At 37.7% G+C, this 19,961-nt stretch overlaps 1 protein-coding gene across 1 annotated transcript in view; it reads right to left on the reverse strand.

The window, feature by feature from the left end:
- Positions 1-2,585: 2,585 nt before the first annotated feature.
- The window catches only part of LOC122811874 (cobalamin binding intrinsic factor-like), a 206,904-nt gene continuing 189,528 nt past the window's right edge, over positions 2,586-19,961 (reverse strand). The window contains exon 9 of the mRNA XM_044084009.1: positions 2,586-2,964. Within this exon, the coding sequence (XP_043939944.1) occupies positions 2,903-2,964 (62 nt within the window). The 3' untranslated portion in view covers positions 2,586-2,902. The remainder of the gene's footprint in view (positions 2,965-19,961) is intronic.

Here is a 19,961-nt window from a genome sequence, read left to right on the forward strand (position 1 = left end):
ACTGATAACAATATGTAAATGTTTTAACAGAGTAGAAAAACAAATGTGAATTAATTTTAGTAGTAAATAGGAGATGGAAGCAGCTGCTGAGAACATAGTGTTAAAGTGATAGTGAAACATGTGAGGAGGAATTTAGGTTATGCATCCAGTGGGAAATCACTTACAGTCAGATTTAATACTGCAATTCTGCCATTGAGAATATAAATGAAGTTAAGGAATAAATTTGGACTCACCACTTTGGGAGCTTTAGACCATGGTGTTGATATTGTGGCTTATTACAAACTGCATGTTTTCTGGTTAAATATGTAATATGTTTACTTGTAGTGCAATAATAACTCAATAAATACATATTCTGGATTGATGCTGCATATTGCAGCCTGAATAATAGTCACATACTGCTATGCAAACCAAGCCTAATACAAAATGTCAGGCTATGACTTTGATGATCTATGAACCTGGCATTTAGTATCGTCTTATAAAATATCACACAATTGCCCTTTTAAACTTCTTTGCAAATCTTTCAGGAAATGACACTGTGATGCTCCGCTACAAAATGCCCCCTGCTGAATTTGACATCAGAAAATGTTTTTCTCCTGCAGATGGAGTTTTAGTGATACTACATTTACAATTGTAAAATGTTACTTAGTTTCATAAAACATATATAATTGTTAATGGCCACTACCAGAAGGTATATTATAGACCAATATTGCATAGTCTGTCCTGAGCAATGTCTTATTATCCCACAAATAGAAATTGTTTAGAATGTAGCATGCCAGACTGTGACAGGGAAATGACTGAGCATTGCTATGTCTCTAAGGGAATATTTCAAATACCTTACAAATTTATTTCTAAAATTTTCACAAAATTATCCCTGGGCAGTAGTATGCACACTCAGTGATATTTTTCCCTTGGGTGTTTTAAAGTAGTTCATGCCTGATTTTCTTTTTCTGCAGCACATATCCCTTATCAGGGCATGCAGTTCAGGCCATAACATATTTATTCTGACAGACATGTTGCCTTATCTAGTGAAATATCTATATGTTAAACCAGATAGGGCAACATATTTGTCACTACCAATATGTAGTGACATATATGTTGCCTTACCTGGTGAAACATGTATAATGTTAACTTCTGATGTAATGCCAGTTTTGAACCAATGTATTCTGTACATATTTTGCATTCTGCATCCTAGCAGAATTGATGTACTTATACCAAATGGAGATGAGATCAAATATAATACATAATATCAGATTGTCAAAATGAAATACCAATGAAACTTTTCATTTAGTGCCTGCATATAAAAGGTCATATACCAGCCTCCATTTCAGTGTTTTTGTAAAACATTCACAGACGTAAAGCAGGATACTTGGGCACAAGATGCAAGTAAGGCTGCCATGCTACCCTTAGGGATTTCAGCGAATTCCAGTCCTGAATATGACTGCAGATCATTGTCCCACTCAGTACATGGAGTTCTAGTTGTCTGCAGTCAAACAATTGTTCCTAGCATAAGAAGTCTATATGATTTTTGATTCTGATATAGTAAAACCTCAATAAAGTTGTATTGTGGAAATGGGCTGCCTTCTACTGCATTGGGCAGAAGTCTTGCACTTACATTAAACTGAAACCAATTGAATTGTAAACCGGCCTACTAAGGCATTCTAATGGCCATGTGGGTCTATTGGTAGAACTTTAAAATATAGGGTTACATATTTCAAACATTTTGACATTTTTAGCAAAAGCCTGTGGATAGCAAATCTGGCTATAGTTATATACTATAGCAGCTTGTGATTAAACAAAACTGCATGCTGAATTTCTGAGTGCAAAGTCACAATTCCCAATAATGCTTTCCATGTTCTACCTTTTTTTTCTTCATTAACATTTCAAGTGCCAGAAAACGTCACTGTTTGGAGTAATTAAGTAGTGAAGTTAGTTCTTGCATCGCAAAGACAAAATGTAATTAAGATTTTGTGTGCTATACATTTGCTCCATTATAAAAAAAGTAAAATTGTAGCTGTATGTTGTGAACTAAATCTAAAGTCACTTGCTTTACGGATATTGTGAAATAACAATAATATTAGTAATAACAACAACAGCAACAATAATAAATCAACAACTTGAAAACCAAAATATGTAATTGCGTCATCATTGTGTTTCTAAACTAAAGCAGACACTAGTTTCACTAGGGTCAATCTGGTAAACAAAACATAAGCAAACACACTGCATGCATAAATAAACAAACTGAGAAAAAATATTATGATGAATAGCAAGGTAACAGGAACTATGGGCAACTTATAAAACCCTCCAGTATTATGAAGTGCTGATTGGCTTCCCAATGTCAGTCTTCTCCCTGGTTGTAGAATCTTACTCTATTTTACAGATGTCAAGGACTCTGTTATTCCATGAAAGGTAAGAATTAACTGGTATCTGGTAGCAAAGAACTGGGGGACCTTTTCTCTGTTCATCTGCAAGACACTAACTTGGTTGGTAAGGTTGTAGAAGCAGAACTGAAGAAAATGGTCAGACTTAGGCTTTGTAGAAACCCAAAACTACTTTTTTGGCACCAATTGTTGAAGAATCAGTAGCCATTCTCCATAAAATAGACTTTATTATCCTTTATCAGAAATTAAAATAAAATGTACAGACACAGTTCTGTCTTAGGATTACATACAGCTATAAATCTCTGCATAATGAAATTAAAATAATAGAGAATTAAGTCCAGCAAATTTGACAGAGGAAACTAAATCATCATTTTCTTAAAAAAATCGTAGTTTCTGAGTTTATTTCCCTGTGATTGGCAACTGTAATGGAAGAAGGAAAGAGCTGTATTGAGAAGAACTCTCATCATTTGTGACAACAACATTGCATATTTAAAGCCAGTAGTTGCTGCCTTGTATTCCATAGGCTAGTAGGTTGTGAACTTGGCTATGATATGTTCTCCATCATGTACCACATAGTCACCAACACCTATCCAACAGAATGAAAAGCATAATGTTAGTATCCATTCTTTGTGACCTTTTCCATGAGTTATAACGTGACATACAGTCTGAGTTTAAAAGGACAGTCTTATATTTACTTGACTTCATTATGATAACAAATACTTTGAACGTCATAAGTAAATCGTTAACATGTGGTTGTCTTATTTGCAGAAATAAACTTCAGTTTCTATCATCACCAACATTATTTGGTACCTCTGACATCTAACCAGCCAAGGTCTTTTCAATCCCAATGACATTTTAACTTTTCTAGGGCTCACTTCTACTTCAGTGAAGCCATCCACAGGTGATCTTTCTCTGACTAGGCAGAGCTGTTGAGGCTGACTTGGCCTTCCACAGTACAATGCAAATATTGTTACCTCTGAAAATGCAGTCTATTACAAAACTAGCATAGTTTAAAGTATTTTTTCCATGCAGATTGCTCAATGTGGTGAATTCACACTGATACATTCTGGATAGTTAAAATGATAATGTATAGCATCTCTTCCTCAAAGTGAAAAGGAGACAGCAAAATCTGAAAAGCAATTTTTGCACTAAGTAAAATGAGTCACATTCTAAGCTATTAAGTCCACAACTGAGCTGTTGTACAGATTCCTAGACATTTTAGCACCAACAATCATATTTCACTAAATAGCTTTCAGAGTACTGAACATAGTATGAAATGCTTATTTATTTTTTTTAAAAATGGGAAATGTATATATCTCAACAACTATTTCTATAGAAAAAAAAATTAATATAGGTTCATAGGTTCATAGGTAGGTACTAGACTATTGGGCCTGGGGCCTATACAAGCCCAGCCAAAAAGGTACCCTGGCTTTTGCCACCCAAGAAAATTATTTTCCTGTGCCACTGTCGAGCAGAGCCACAGAGGTGATCCCCGGGGTGAATTTCCTATTTCCCATCCAATCATCAAGATTTTTCTTGAAGAGTGTTAATGAGGAGCTTTGTTTGATATAGATAGGTAGTTTATTCCAGAGTGTGGGAAGTCTCTGGGACAGGAATCTATCCCTCCGGCATGTTCTGTTTATTGTGGTGACAAGGTTTAGGTCCCTAGAGCGTGTAGCTTGGAGGGATTGGGATTTCTTTAAGTGGAGCATGTCCAACAGCTCTGGGTTTGACATCGCTTTGTATGTTAGGCAGAGATCACCTCTGAGTAGGCGATATGCGACAGAGTAAAGCTGGAGTTTTTTGAGACGGTCTGCATAGGGCATCTGTTTGAGGCCGGTAATCCTCTTTGTGAGGTATTTTTGCAGCCTTTCCAGTTGTTGTAGATGTCTTGTGAGGTACATACCAAAAGGGGCATTGTACTCTATAATGGGTCTAATGAGTGATGAGTAGAGGGGAACAATGACCTCTTTTTTCTGGATGAGAAACTTTTTGTGATGAGGTGTGCCACGTAGAAGGATTTCCTGACTACTGTGGCGATGTGATTATCAAAGGAGAGACTACTGTCCACCTGTGTCCCAAGGTCTCTTATCACACTTTCAGTGTTAAGTATACTACCACCTATGTTGTAGTTCATGGGTACAGAGTTTTTACCAAAGGGGATGACAATGCACTTTTTGGCATTGAGCTTGAGGCCATGGCTTTGACACCAGGCATCTGTCTCAGTGAGGCCCTTTTGTAGGATGTCCACATCATTAGGAGTTTTGATTATGGCTCCTATTTTGCATTCATCTGCAAACTTTTTTAGCCAAAGACCTTCTGTGTTAGCCTGTACTTCAGAGAAGTAGATACCAAACAGGAGAGGACCCAGGACTGAACCCTGTGGTACTCCACTTGTCACTGGTCTGAAGTCAGATTTGGAGTCTGCTACTTTCAAGTGTGGGTTCTGTCAGTGAGCCAGTTGGCAACCCATCTTGTGACATAGGGATTTATACCTAATTTAGTGACTTTATCTATAATTCCAGAGTGGGGGATAATGTCAAAAGCCTTGGCAAGATCTAGATAGGCTGTGTGAACCACCTTACCCTTGTCTACGGCTTTGGTGACTGCTTCAAAGAAGTCTATCAGGTTTAGGAGACATGATCTTCCTTTTACAAACCCGAACTGGGAGGGATCCAGAATTTGGAGATTACCAATGTCTTTGTTTATAAATTCCATGATGATACGTTCCATGGTCTTGCAGACCAGGCTCGTCAGGCTAATGGGGCGGTAGTTCCCAGGGTCCGTGGTGGCTCCCCCCTTGTGGAGTGGGATAACCATTGCTGTGCGCCATTCAGCAGGCACAAAGCCTGAGGTGAGGCTATGATTGAACATGGTACTTAGGTGGGGTACCAGTTCGTTCTGTTTTTCGTGTAGAACGCAGCCTGGGATGTTGTCTGGTCCCATGGATGCTGTGTTCTTGGCTTTGGAGAGTGTGGTTTTTACCTGTGCAGCCATGATTACAGGAACTTTGCATTCTTCCAGTATAGAGATGGGCTCTTTAGGGGTGAGAGGGGGGTAAAGTTAGCACTGAACCTATCTGCCAGGATGTTGGCAATATCAGTTGTGTCTGTATATTTAGTGCCACTGTGCTGTAACTCAGAGCAGATCTGAGTGTTGCCATTGAGATTCTTGACATAGCTATAGAATGCTTTGTGGTTGTCTTTAGAATCACTGGCGATTTTGTTTTCATAACTAGCTTGAGAGGATTTTATCAGGGATCGCAGTTTCTTACTGAGGCTGACCAGGGAGCTCCTCCACTCGTGGGATTTTACTCTCTTTTGCAAGAGTTTCTTCCTTCTGTTGTACAGTTTGTTTATGGCAGGGGACCACCAGATTGGCTTCCTTTTTTTGGAGTATAGCGTCTTGGTTCTGTTTGGGATAGCATGATCCATGCACTCATGTAAGTGCTTATAAAGTGCAATTGTGTAGGATTCAGTAGTCATAACTGTATTGTCCATCTGCATGGGTGTCATGAAGTTCACCACTTCTGTCTTAAGAAGCATGAGGTTGGCTTTGGAGAAATTTTTCACCATGGTTTCCTTAATGGGGGGGAGGGGGGTGGAGGCAGGATGTGGATATCTTGGGTAATTAGCTTATGGTCGGATCGGACCAATGAGGCATTGACTTCAGGTGTGGAACACCGGTCACTCGTATTGGTCATGACTAGATCTAGGATATTGTTGCCCCTGGTGGGGGTGTGGATAAGTTGATCCAGGGCATTGGAGTTTATGAATTCCAGAAACCGTTGAGCGAAGGAGTTGGTACATGAGTAGTTTTCCCAGTTAATGGTGGGGTAGTTGAAATCCTCCATTATTAGGGTGTTTGGTTGAACCCTAATATTTTCCAGTACATCAGGAAAAGAGGAGTGGAAATCCTAGGGCATGGTGGGTGATCTGTAGCAAGCTACAGTTTGGATTGCAGTTTTGCCCAGAGTTAGTTGCACTTGGATAACCTCGGCTGCATTATGTTGAGCAACTAGCCTGGAGGTGTGGATATCCTTAATGAATATGGACACACCTCTGCCTTTGGTGTTCCGGTCCAGGTTACATGGATGAAAAGTGTGGTATGAGTTATAGCCTGGTAGTGCAGGGGTGCTCTCTGGAGCCTTGAACAAGGTCTCAGTCACTGCACAGATATCGATGTTCTCCATTTTAAGGAGTGCCTCGAGTGAGTGCATTTGAGATTTAGACTTCTAGCATTGAGTAGCATCACCCTCAGTTTTTAGTCATTAAGACAACTATCTGAGATCTGTGTAACTTCATGCCTGAAAGACGAAGTTTAGCCATAAAATGACCACACCCATCAAAATTTCTGGTGATAGAAGTTTATTCATTTATTCATGTTTGTTAACCGGGTTGGTGAGCTGGTTCAAAGACCCTTTCCAGTCATGATCTGGACCAGTAGGTAAAGACGTTTATGTATAATATATACATACAGAATGATAAATGAAAGAAAAAAATATTTTTATAAACAATAATATATATATATAAAGTTATGAATGAAAGCAAAACAATTATTTAAACATTATCAAAAGTGACAGATATTATAAAAAACACATTCAGTTGGCATTAACATAGTAACTTAAAAGTCTGATGAATGAATATTAAAATAAACTTATGCACAGGGTTGCTTTGAGGCTATTTACAAACATATACAATTTATTGTCATTTTACCTTCAGTGATGGTGAACAACTATAAAGCATTATTCATGAAGAACAGTAGTTGCATGGGTATTTAAATTGGCGAATTTAAAATATGTTGGATCAATAGGAAATTGCCAACACTCACACCAAAGCCTCTACTAACTGAGTGATCACCCAGATCACCTAAAATAACAAAACAATAATAATGCTAATAACACAAAACACACTTAAATTAATGTTTTATAGGTGCAAACCTCCCTACGTCTCCCACAAAACCTGTAACATATCTATACTAGCTCTAAGATCACACAAACATAAAGAAAAGAAAACACTTGGTTGGTAGTATTTAACACAATCATCTTCTTTCTTTGTGCTGCATGATCTCCAGTAAACACTCTATGATGAAATACTCAGAGAATGGGACTTGTCACCAGTAATGTATGATATGCACAGAATTTGGTGAGTGAGGCCTGTTTAGTAAAGATTCACAAACTGGGTTGCTATTAAGCTGTCCTATTACCATTCTCCGACTCCGGAGGCTCAATTACAATGTGACATTTTGGCAGACTGAATATTTCTTTTTTATAACAAAAATGTTACTGAAACTGCAACAGAAGACAGAAACCATACTTGGTCAATAACATTTGGATTCTAAACCAGTCTCATATCCTGACTTTTGAACTCTGTGGGACTAAAACAACTTTGGGATAGCGCATTTTCAGATAGACATGAGTGCATCAAATTATTTAAATAGTAATATATCAGGAGCTGCATAATCAGAACTTAAGCCCTGTGTGTCAAAAATAAGAAAAATAAGGACAATAATCAAACTGAATAAAACAATCCACACATGTAAAGACTACATTTTGTCTGCAGCTATACTCCTTGCCCAGTGGTGGATTAAGTGTTCAGGGCTGTTTACAAACCACACCCCCATTCTTTTTAGGACCATGTATAAATGCATGTTTTTTTTTTGTTTTTTGTTTTTTTTTGCAGTTCACTATCTTGATTGTTTTATTTATTTTATAATAATATAGAATTTGTTTTGAAGGTATTTTAGATTAGTTGAACATTTTTCCAGCAAGGTAAACAAAATGTATTAACCAATGATAAAAACATTATTAATTTTATTATATTTCAGCCATAAATGACCATTCAAATTGCTGTCATTACCACTGATGACCATACTCCCTATTCACCATCTGATGATAAAAAGACCCCAGTAAAGTATTCCAACTTGTTTTATACAAATGCATACTAGTCTTGTAAAGACAAACCAATGACAGCTTTTATCTGCTCAGTAGAGTCAGTCATTTGCATCTATAGACAGACCCCATACCCTACAAGTATAGCCGCATTATAGATTGTGTCCACCCCAGATGACTGATTGTGGCACAAAATTAATAATAACAATAATAATGCCACAGTAACATGTTTATATCCCAAGTTGAATTCACTCAGACACCACACACACACACACACACACACACACACACACACACACACACACACACACACACACTATTACTTTATGCAAATGCATACTAGCTTTGTGACTCTTGGATAAAGACTGTTTAAAATGGGCAGATGACAAGAATGTAAGATGCTGTCACCGACAGAGAGACCCCAATTTCTACTCAGCAGTTGTTGCCAATTTGCTGGCTGTATTTAGCTCCATTATGAAAAATATATTACCTGTATCTTCTGGTAGCTTTGGATGAACTATAGGAAACTGTATAAAGATCAGTAGCATTACACCAGAAGACCCAGCCATAGGGTATCACAGTTTAAAGAGAACAGCACACATGATGAGAAATTAAGAAGATATGTTAACTGCCTTACAACATATGCCAAGTCAATATGGACAAGCTTTGCAGAAGTAAAGGTTATCTGAATAATTCAATATTAAAGATAATTGCTACTAATGAACATGTTGCTGTTTGCAAACAAGTTTGCATTTCAGTGCTTCATACACAACTGCAGTGCCTGCTGCCTTTGAAAAGTAAATAGTCTGTGATAACATTAAAAAATATGATGTGGCAATGATGCTGCCATAACATTTCTTGAAGTAGACCAGCTATGCTTCAGGGTATTATTGGCAAAGAAAAACAATAATGTTGTAGATGAGACTGCAACACCCTAATTTGCAATAGTGACTACATAATGGATGCTGAAAATCAGGCAGTTCTGATCATTACACCAAATAATGTAGGCTGTATTGAACTAACATATGTCAACTCCTTCACACCTGGTGAAAGCTGTAAAGAAAGTACTGCAAAAACATATCACTAAAATGCAACATATTTAGGCTATATTTCACAATTCAGGCATATCAATGAATTAGTTTATTTTTCAGTCCAACAAATAAAGACAGATAATTAGAACCATGTCAATGTTGCAGCAGCTTTTGGTGAACAACCTGCAAATCATATATAAATCAAAAATATTACTTCACAGAACAGAAATCTGATTGTGATTAAAATAATAGACACAGTAAATGTATTCAGCTGACTTGTTTTGCAAAAATCATTTTAGATCCTATTTATTCAGTCCATCTAGTCTGACGTGTGGGTCCTTTAGCTGCTTGTCAGTTCCATCTCGGCAGCATTACTGCTCCAGCCTCAAAACCTTCTAAGAATTTCCCTCCCATATTGTACCACTTCTTTTAGTTACCTCACTTTTTGTTTGCCATTATAGTGAAAAGACGTGAATCTCCACTGTCAGCGAAGTGCTTCTGTTTGATATTATTATTATTAGCTATCTTTTCATTTCCATAACACCAATATCTGTCTAATTTTTTTGTTGTACATATTTATACATATATTATAAATTAATTCTTTAGGATATAGTTGTTTACTTTCCCTGCTATCCCCTTCTACACAGCATGTTTTCCAGCCACTTTCTTCCTTGCTTCCTTTTCTTTATTGTGGTTTGCAGTTTGTTTCCATAGTTCAATAAATATTTACCAGCTAATTAAGAATAACTGTTTATATAAATAGTATGTTACTACATTATATATTATCATATTGATAGTTGCAATTTTTCCATGTCACTATAACATACTTCCAGATAAGGACAAGCAAAGCAGTTTCAAAAAGTGTCACAAAACAGGAACTCCCAAAGAACAAAGGACAGTCAAATAAGTTAGAATGAATATATGAAGCATCTTTTTTTCCTACAGCTACCAGACAGTCCCTTAATCGTCTTAACAAAATCTGAATCTTCATTTCTGTCTTTGGCAACAGATTGTTTTATACAGACGGGCACTGAATGTGATTCATCGAGGCTACAGATGGTAATAGGATGCTCTTCCTCCTTTACAGGGGATTCCTCCTCATCTGCCAGACCAAACTTTTCTCTTTCCTCCTGTTTTACATTGCACGCTGTTTCATGGAGCAATAGAAGCTGGTCATCCTCCTCTGCTAAGAGATTTCATTCAAGAATGTCTCTGGTGCCAAAGAAGAGTTTAGGAAATCAATCTTGTATCTTTCCTTCCTGAACCAGTTTGTGCTAGTGCCAAAGTTCAAAATGCTTTCACCTCACAGCCAGTTACACACATTATTCCACATCTGAGTTTTTTAGACATCCTAGATTTAAAAGAGGAATATCATCACATTTCTGTTAATCTATTTGTTATCATTTCTTAAGGTTTTGTGTGTCTGGATCACAATATCAATTCTTCGTCTAACTCTTTGGGCTGTCTACTGTCCAGGAATGTTCGCAAAGTACCTAGCTCATGTGATAACCCACTGCAGATAGCAGGGCATCCACATTTTTCCACCTTTAGCCAACTTACTCCTATTTGTAGATTATTTCTAAACTTGTCAGGATTTTTTTTTCTTGGGTAAGGGACCTACTACTCAGGCTAGGATTCCAAGAGAATATTCAGACGTCTTTTCTGACTCCTTTTTACATGATTGTTTTCATTGGTGCCAGCTGTACACTTCAGTACAAAGAGCTTCTGCTCTGCAGAAGAAAAAAAAAACAGATCTTTATGTAGGTTTATTTTTGGGATTTTCCCAGTCAGATTTCAGCCTCAGTAAGGGAATACTTCAGGAATCTGGGTCTCATGACATCCATGATTCTCATCATATCTCTTGCAAGACTCCACATGAGTAAGATACAATGGTATCTGAAATCTCTGTGGTCCCTGCATTTCTACTAATTAACTTTTCAAATTCTAGTCTTGGAATTTGTAAAAAGGGAGATTATGCAGTGGATTTTGTAAACATATCTATAATCTGTTGTGTCTGACAATAAATTTTAGAATCTGCACACAGTTTATCAATTTGTATGTCTTTACTCCTTCAACATCTTATGTGTCTATAAAAAGGTTTCCGATTATGCTCAATATCTTTATATAAATTTTCTTCAATTTTTTCTTGATCTTGTCTCACACTATGCTTAATTTGTTTGTCCAGATTATTTATTTCAGTTTTAAAGTTTGAATTTTTATTTTTTATGGAATAACTATCTGTGATTTAAAACCAATCTTGTTTAAGAGTTTTCACAAGTGGCCAGCAACTTTTCCTCAAGTCCAGTTGAGTAGTCATTATCAAATGTGATTAAATTCCATTTGTCTTTCAAAGAGACTTTCCTGCAACTGTTTTGAGTCCTAGTTCTTTATCAATATACAATAAAAATTTTCTAAATATAAATATCGGTGGAGCAGAAGGTGAAGTAGGAATAGGCTTACCTATGGCTCTGTGGGCTCTTTCAACACCATAGGAAAGACCCTGCTGTAGATTTAATATTTCTTGGATCCAAGTATTTAAGGACAAAATTAAATCCTCACCTTCATGTTTTTCTGGAAGACCAAAAATCTTTGTTTGTTTTGTTTATTTTCTAAGTCAGCTATTTTGTTTAGAAGCCATGTATGTTGTTTTAGTAAAAAGTCCATTTGATATTCTTCTTATTTTAGCCTCCCATCTATGTTATTCAAGGCATTCTTTTTTGATTTGTTATTGTTGTAATAGTTACTTAAAACATCAGTTCTCTCCCAGATTTTCTAAATTCATCTGGAACCCATCCGTTTTCAAGGATAATTCTTGAAGAGCAGAAGTCACTAGTTGTATATCTTTCTTAAGAGAAATCTCCATATGAGAATGCTTAGAATTGCTCATCTTCATTCAATAGTTTAGTCTCTGAGTAAAAGTGACAGGTAAAGTTTTATATAATGCCACAAAAATCGATATTTGAATGATTAAAACTATTTTCAGTAAGATTGTAATTTTTTTTAAATAAGTAGTTATTTTCTTGTATTTAAGTCTTATTTTGCAGAGCTTTAAAAAGCTGACTTGCATCTTCCAGCCCCCTGGTGAGGAACTTTTGAGGGCATTCCAACTGGTGAAACTGCCTGGTTAGGTACAAAGGGGGAACTGTACTCATTGATGGGTCTGATAAGGGCTAAGTAGAGTGATACTATTACTTTCTTCGACCTGGATGCCATAACCTTGCTTATGAATTGGGCAACATAGAATGATTTCTTACTATCTTGGCTATATGTTGGTTGAATGCCAGATTAATGTCTACGGATGTTCCCCCTAACTATCAGGTTAACTCTTAGAGTTATTTTATCTATGAAGTAATTAGCTTGAGAGGACACTTTCCCAAACGGCACTATAATGCATTTCTTTGCATTAAGTTTTAATGTATGACATTTGCACCAGCTATTTGTAGGATGTTGATGTTGTGAGGGGGTCTCTGTGATAGCTCCCAATTTACAGGCATCTGTGAACTTGCTGAGCCAGCGGCCTTTGATATTAGCTTAACTTCTGAGAAGATGCCAAACAGATCCTGGCTCAACACAGAGCCCTGGGGTACTCCACTGGTGACTGGTCTCTTGGTGGAGGTGGTCTCCCCTATCCTGACTTCTTGGGTCTTATTGGTGAGAAAGCTGGCAATCCAGTCAGTTATATAGGGACTTATGCCTAGTTCAGAGAGTTTGTCAACAATACCTGAATGGAATATTGTATCAAAAGATTTGGCCAAGTCAAGGTAGAAGGTATGCACCATTTCCCCTTATCCATAGCCATGATGACCATCTCAAAGAAGTCTACCAGTTTTAGTAGGCAAGACAGTCCTTTAACAAAGCCAAACTGGGATAGATCCAGTGTATGTAGTTTAACAATGCCCTTTTTGATCATTTCCATGATAATTCGTTCCATGGCTTTGCACACTAGACTTATCAGTTTGATAGGTCTGTAGTTCCCGGGGTCAGTTGATGATCCATCCTTATGAAGAGGGATGACCGTTGCGGCCCTCCATTTATCTGGCATGTAACTTGATTTGAAGCTGTAGTTGAAGAATGCCTCAAGCAGTCCTGCTAGGTCAAGTTTTAGGTTATATAGCATGCAACCAGGGATATTGTCGGGGTCCATCAAAGCAGTGTTTTTGGCCTTAGTGAGCACCTGCACGATCTGTTCCCTATTGATAGTTAGGAGGGATATGCTAGAAAGCATTTTACAAGGGGGAGGCAGTGGGGGTGAAGTTAGAGCTAAATTTATCACCCAGTAGATCTGCTATGTTACTATGGTCATTGAATATTGCGCCATTTATCACCAGTTCTGCATACTGATGAGTATTACCTTTAATATTCTTGACATAGCTAAAGAAGGCCTTGGGATTATCCTTGGCCTGCGAGGTTATCCTGAACTTTTAACTGGCATTGTTAGTTTCTTATTTAGTTGAATCCAAGAGCTCTTGTTTCGATGAGAGTTGCTGTTTCTGATTTTGGCCATGACTTTTTTATTTTCTTATACAGTGTGTTAAGCTAAGGATTCCATCAGTGTGGTTTATTTTTGGTGTTAGATCTGGGCTTACTTCTGGTAGGTATAGTAGCCTCAAGGCAGCCAATTATATGTTTGTGCAGGATTTCTGTAAATAATTCTGCATAGATAGCTGTGTTCTTGGGGTATGGGGGAGTTGTGAAGTTTGTCAAACTGTCACATAGCAGTATGCAGTTTGCTTTAGTATAGTTCTTAACTGTTATGGGTTTAGTTGGGTTTCTCGGTTGATTTTTATTTTGAGGGAGACAGCTTTGTTGTCTGACACCACCAATGAGAATGTGACATGTGGTAGGGGTGCAGTGCTCTCCCATGTTGGTAAGTACTAGTTCCAAAATGTTTGATCCCCTGGTTGGACAGTCCTCTTCCAGGGTGTTTGTGTAGATACAAATCCAGGAAAGATTGTGCTTTTCCTAGTCTATATTGGGGTAGTTAACTAATTCACTCCAATGGAGCTCAGGAAGTTTACACTGCAACTTTCAATGGGTAAAGCCTAAGCCTTTTGACAGAATCAAATGGTGTTCTCACATCTCAAACAAATGTTTATATCTCTGGAACCATAGCAATTATGAAAGAAGTCTAAATGGCAAACTCTTCAGCACAAAGTATTTTTTTGGCAGACTTTTCAGCACAAACTATTTTTATAATGGTAGTATTCTTTAGGTTCTATGTCTTAAACTGAATTTTACAAGTCACAGAAAACACAATAACTATTACATTTGTAATATTTTATAAACAACTTACAATATCTTTGCTACCATTCAAGTTGCACACATTATTTATTTATTTACTTATTTAACATTTGTTTACCAGAAAAGTCTGACTTGGAACAAAGCCAATTTTTCAGTGTAGGCCCAGGGAGAAATGCGCCAGAAGCATATATTTGTAATGTGGGAGGAAACCAGAGTACCCAGAGAAAACCCACACAAATGCAGAGAAGAGATGCAGACTCCGCACAGAAGGGACTCCAGCCAAAAATCAAACTGGAGAACCTCTCGCTATGAGGTGACAATGCTACCACTGCACCACTGCCCCATCCAAACTCGTCCATACTGTCAGCTGCATTTAATTCATCTAGCTGAGAGCTTTCATATCAGGCTAAGGAGTTCTGTCTGTGTTACTTGGTTGTTAAGATATTTAGACAAATATGAAAATTACATCTATTTAAATAATATTATGAAAACAGCAGTGAATATCTATTTACCTGCACTAGATGAGGTCAAATTTAATGCAGTTGGGTTTGCCATCATGTCAGATTTAAGATGAAATCTTTTAAAACCTTGCACATAGCAGGGTATCAATTTAGCTCAGCTGCAGATGGTTGATTCAGCTGTGACCATTTGTTGTACTTCAGACCACTCATCTTTTAAACCAGATCCCACTGGTGTAGCACCTACAGCCATTATGGACCATGGTTAGTCATGTCCTCTGCCACTCTTGTCAGTCCTAGGAGTGGGAACAGGGACGGTCTCCTTGTTGTGTCAGAATGTTGTATCCATCCCTGGGGAAGCAGCTGCTGCCATTAGTAACATTGTTGGTCCCATTTTTCCTGTCAGAAAGAAACAGAAAACCAGACATGTATCTAATCCTGAAATTTCTTTGGATAGGCGTAGTTTACTTGGTCTGGCTAGGGGCTTAAATCAGACTATTAATCCTTCTTGTAAAATAATTTCTGGTAAAGAAAGAGGGATTCCTCCTTTCTTGAAGTGATTCAGGATTTTGAATCTGAACAGAAAGATGCATGGACAGAAGCAGTTTTTTCCACAGATTTCTAATTCAGACTCAGAGGAAAGTTCAGTTTCTAATTCTCCCTGTGAGGAGGGGGGCTTCCCTTTCTCTGAGACTGTTGTTAGAATGTGACAGTGTTTTCAGTGGGAAAATACTGAGGTTTCTTAGTTCCTCAGAAAATACTATATGTTTTAACAGAAGGACTTTCCAGAATCTACAACCATTCCTCCCATGCTGTCTGCTTTAGAGGGTGTGTGTTTTACTGGCTGGCTTTTTTCCCCGATAGTCAGTCAGCTTCCCCTGAAAAGGCAGATAGGTTGTATTAAGTTCCTCAGTCTTATACATTTTAATACATCAGATGTATAAAGTTCCTCAGTCTTATAAATTTTAGCACACTATTCCGAAACCTGACCAGGCAGCTATAGTTTTAGATAATTCCACTGCTGCTAAGCAATTAATTATTTTAAATCTTACTCTTTCTGATAAGAATGGGAAAATTATTGATAGGTATGGGAACAAGTGGATACTTCTCTAACTTTTATGTGCAGAATTTTTAATTTTCAGGCTCATATATTAAAGTTTGTTCTGAAAAATTGTGAAAGTATGAGGAATATTTTATCAACAGTTTCTTATTGTGAGGAAAAATCTGCTTTAAATAACTTAGTTTCTTCTATTGCAAGGGTTAGGGCTATTGCCACTGGTACAGTTTTGAGGAGATTTGCATAGCTGCATTCTTAAAACCTCTCAGATGATGTTAAAATGAGATTTTAAATTCTCCATTCAACAGAGATTTAACATTTGGCCTGTCTGCTGCAGAGTTGATCAAAACGTGTGATGAAAGGAGCAAGCTGATCCAGCAAATTTCTTAAGTTTTTTGAGCTTTCCTTTTTCAAATTATCCAAGGGATTTTTATCTCCTCATCTAATTTTGGCAAAAAAAAAAAAACAGAATAAACAGTCTCAACAAAATTCAGATAAGCAGACATTTAAGAGGAAATGGCAAGGGGGTTTCATAAAGAAGTCTCAAGCCTCCCAAAACTAAGAACAGTCCAGCAAGTCTGAATGACTATTCAAGAGACCTTGTGATTTTCTCCAACCCTGACCTGTTTTTTCTTCCAAAAAGTCTGAACCTTCATTTTTTTTTCTCTTTGGCAACAAATTGTTTCAGACAAATGGGATCTGAAAATCATTCTTCAGAGTTTCAGTTGGCATTGGGTGGAAATTCCTCCTTTCCAGGGGATCATTCTCCATCCTTCAGATCAGACTTTTTTTTTTTCACCTTTTCTTCATCATGTGCTGTCCCAAGGAGTGATAAACCAGTTCCTTTTTCCGAGGTGAGGAAGGATTTTTATTCAAGGATGGTCCTAATGACACATAAAGAAAATGCTTGGAGACTAGTTCTGGATCTTTCTTTCATAAACCTGTTTGTAATAGTGCTCAAATTCAAAATTATGTCACTTCACAACCTGTTACCGCTTCTTCTTCCTTCAATGTTCCTGGTAAAACTAGAGTTAAACGATACTTATCTTCAAATCCCTATTAATTCAGACTTTAGACAGTTCTTAAGGCTTTTTGTGTCTGGATCACATTATCAGTTCTCTGCCTTACCATTTCGACTATCCACTGCACCAAGAGTTTTCACAAAGTCTCTAGCTCTAGTTATAGCTCATTGCAAACTACAGTGTATCCACATTTTCCATATGTAGATGACTTGCTTATCTTTGCAGAGTCTTTTTAAAGTATCAGGAATCTGTTTTCTTACTCAAACTGGGATTCCAAGACAACATTCAAAAGTCGTTTTTGACTTCTTCCCACAGGATTCTTTTCCTAGACACCTCATTTTAAAGAGCTTTTCTTCCACAGGAAAAAAAATAGATCATTGTTTAGATCTGTTTCTACACTTTTCCACTCAGATGTTGGTCAGTGTGAGGGAATATCTTAGGATTTTGGATCTCATGGTATCTATGGTTCTCATGATACCCCTGGCACGACTCAACATAAGAAAGATACAGTGGTATCTGAAATCTCTTTTGTACCATTCCAGGGTGTTCCTTTATCTTTTCAAATCACAGTGCTGGGGTCTGTCAGAAGAGAAACCTTTGTTGGAGAAAGTGGATGTTCTTAAATTCAGGTCTTCCCTTCTCCCACCCTGTTCCATAGCAATCAATCACACAGAAGCTTCAAACGTTGCTTGGTGAGCAGTTTCAGGAGGGCTAAAAGTGAAAGGGGTGTGGGATGCTAAGGACAGATGCAAGCACATAAATATCAGGGAAATGCTTGCACTGATATTGTCACTCAACTCTCTGAATCATCTTTGGTCCCTGAATCCCCTTCAAGTGTTTACTGGCAATACCACAGTTGTGTGATACATCCCACACAAGGGAGACCCAGGTCATATCCCCTGTGCAAACTAGCCATGTTAGCTTAGAATATAGCATCACAACACAGTCTCAATCCACAGACATCCAACATTTTGTCAGAACAACACTGCATGGCAGACATGCTGAGCAGGACCAGGCAGACCCTCAAGAATGGAAACTAGATAAGGGGGTCTCTCTTCTCTGAACAATCAACTGGCAAGATTCTGAGGACACCATGTAACAAGCCTGAGAAACAGATGGCATTTACTTTCCTATAACAGGAATGCTACTGTATGCTTTGACATCCTTTCCACTAATATCCAGGGCACTTCTGAAGATTCAGAAGGAATTCACCCAAGATCATTGTGATGACTCCCTTCTGTCCCAGGCAACCATGGTTCTCCTTATTCTGGAAATGGCCAGGGGCAATTAGCACAAGTTACCTCACAGACTTGATGTACTTTCACAAGAACAGGGGTGTTTGATACGCCCAAACATCAGTCATCTTCAAATGACTGCCTGGATCACAGGGTCAGATTCCTTTTAATGTACTGTTTACTGAGGATGTGCAGCAGGTAGTAATGGAGCAAGAAATCTATTAGAAAATCATTTATTAGCAAATGACAAAGATTTTCTAGGCATTGCCAGTAGCATAACCAGCACCCATTTAGAGCTAGTTGTTCTCTCGTTTTACAGCATTTCTGTGAGTTACTATCCTATGACCTTTCTTATTCCTCTATCAAGGTTAATTTATCAGCCATTTCAGCTTATCTGCCTATGGATCCTCCTCTTTCAATGTAGTCTCACATCAAAATCTTCTTGAAAGGGGTTTTGCATAACAGTTCTCCAAGAAAACTAGTGGCTCCTCCTTGAGATTTTAATTTTGTGTTAGATAAGATAGCCCTTACTCCATTTGAACCAGCTAATCTAGCCGACTTGAGGTCTTAACATGGAAATAAATTTTACTGATTGCTCTGACTTCTGCAAGAAGGGTATCTGAGCTTCATGGTCTTATAGTGAGTCAACCCTACCTCATTTTCCTTAGGATAAGGTTTCTTTGAGAACTAATCCTTCTTTTATTCCTAAAGTGGTATTCAATTTTACTTTAAGCCAAATTATCCATCTCTCCATTTTCTTTCCTGAACCTAAAAATGAAGGAGAAAGGAGACTCTATTCCTTGGATTTCCATAGACACCTCAGGTACTATCTTGACAGAACTAAATTTTTGAGATCATTGGATAAATTGTTTATTTCTTGTAAGGCTAAGAACAAAGGACAACCTGTGTTAAAATAGACTTTTCCAAATGGTTGCCTAAGGCTATTACTTTTTTTGTTGTACTCACCATAACAAAACTATTTAAGTCAGGGTCAAGGTCCATACTACCAAGGCCTTGGCTTCATCTATGGCTTTTTGGAAAATGTTGGATTCTAGAAGTATTCTAGAAACTCCTACTTAGTCCTCTGTACATACCTTTACAAATCATTCATCAATAGGTCCAGTTCAAGCTTTGCTATGATCATTCTTCAGGGGCTCCTGGATTCTTCTCCTTCCACCTCCCAAATGTAGTTAGCTATGGTAATCTACCAATATAGTTAAGTTGAACTTGCCATAACAGCAAATGATCACTGCTGCAGTAGCCATTCCATCCCTCCACCCCTTTGTTTTTGTGAGTTTTTTTATGTTGGGGTAAACATTTATTTTTGTTGTTCCTAGCATTGTTCTTTCAGGGTTTAGCCTCCTGCTCTGTCTGCTTGTAGGTCTGAATGGCTTTGTGCCAAAACTTGTCTTTTAGTCAGCTCAGCTGAAGGTGCTTGACAGTTTGAGCACGTGGAAGGTGCCCTGAAGGTTTCAAAGTTGACCGGCTGTTATACCCTTAGTAAGATATAACCTATACAGTTCTGGCACTGCAGCAGTGATCATTTTAACATCTACTGCTTTGCTAAGTTCAAGTTACACAGCTGTACTATCTGTATCCCCAGTATTCTGTGGAATACCTGTAAAATTCATATTGTCTTTATAGATTAG

The sequence above is a fragment of the Protopterus annectens genome, chromosome 9.part0 (assembly GCF_019279795.1).
Source record: "Protopterus annectens isolate FY-2018-M chromosome 9.part0, PAN1.0, whole genome shotgun sequence".
NCBI lineage: Eukaryota > Metazoa > Chordata > Ceratodontiformes > Protopteridae > Protopterus > Protopterus annectens.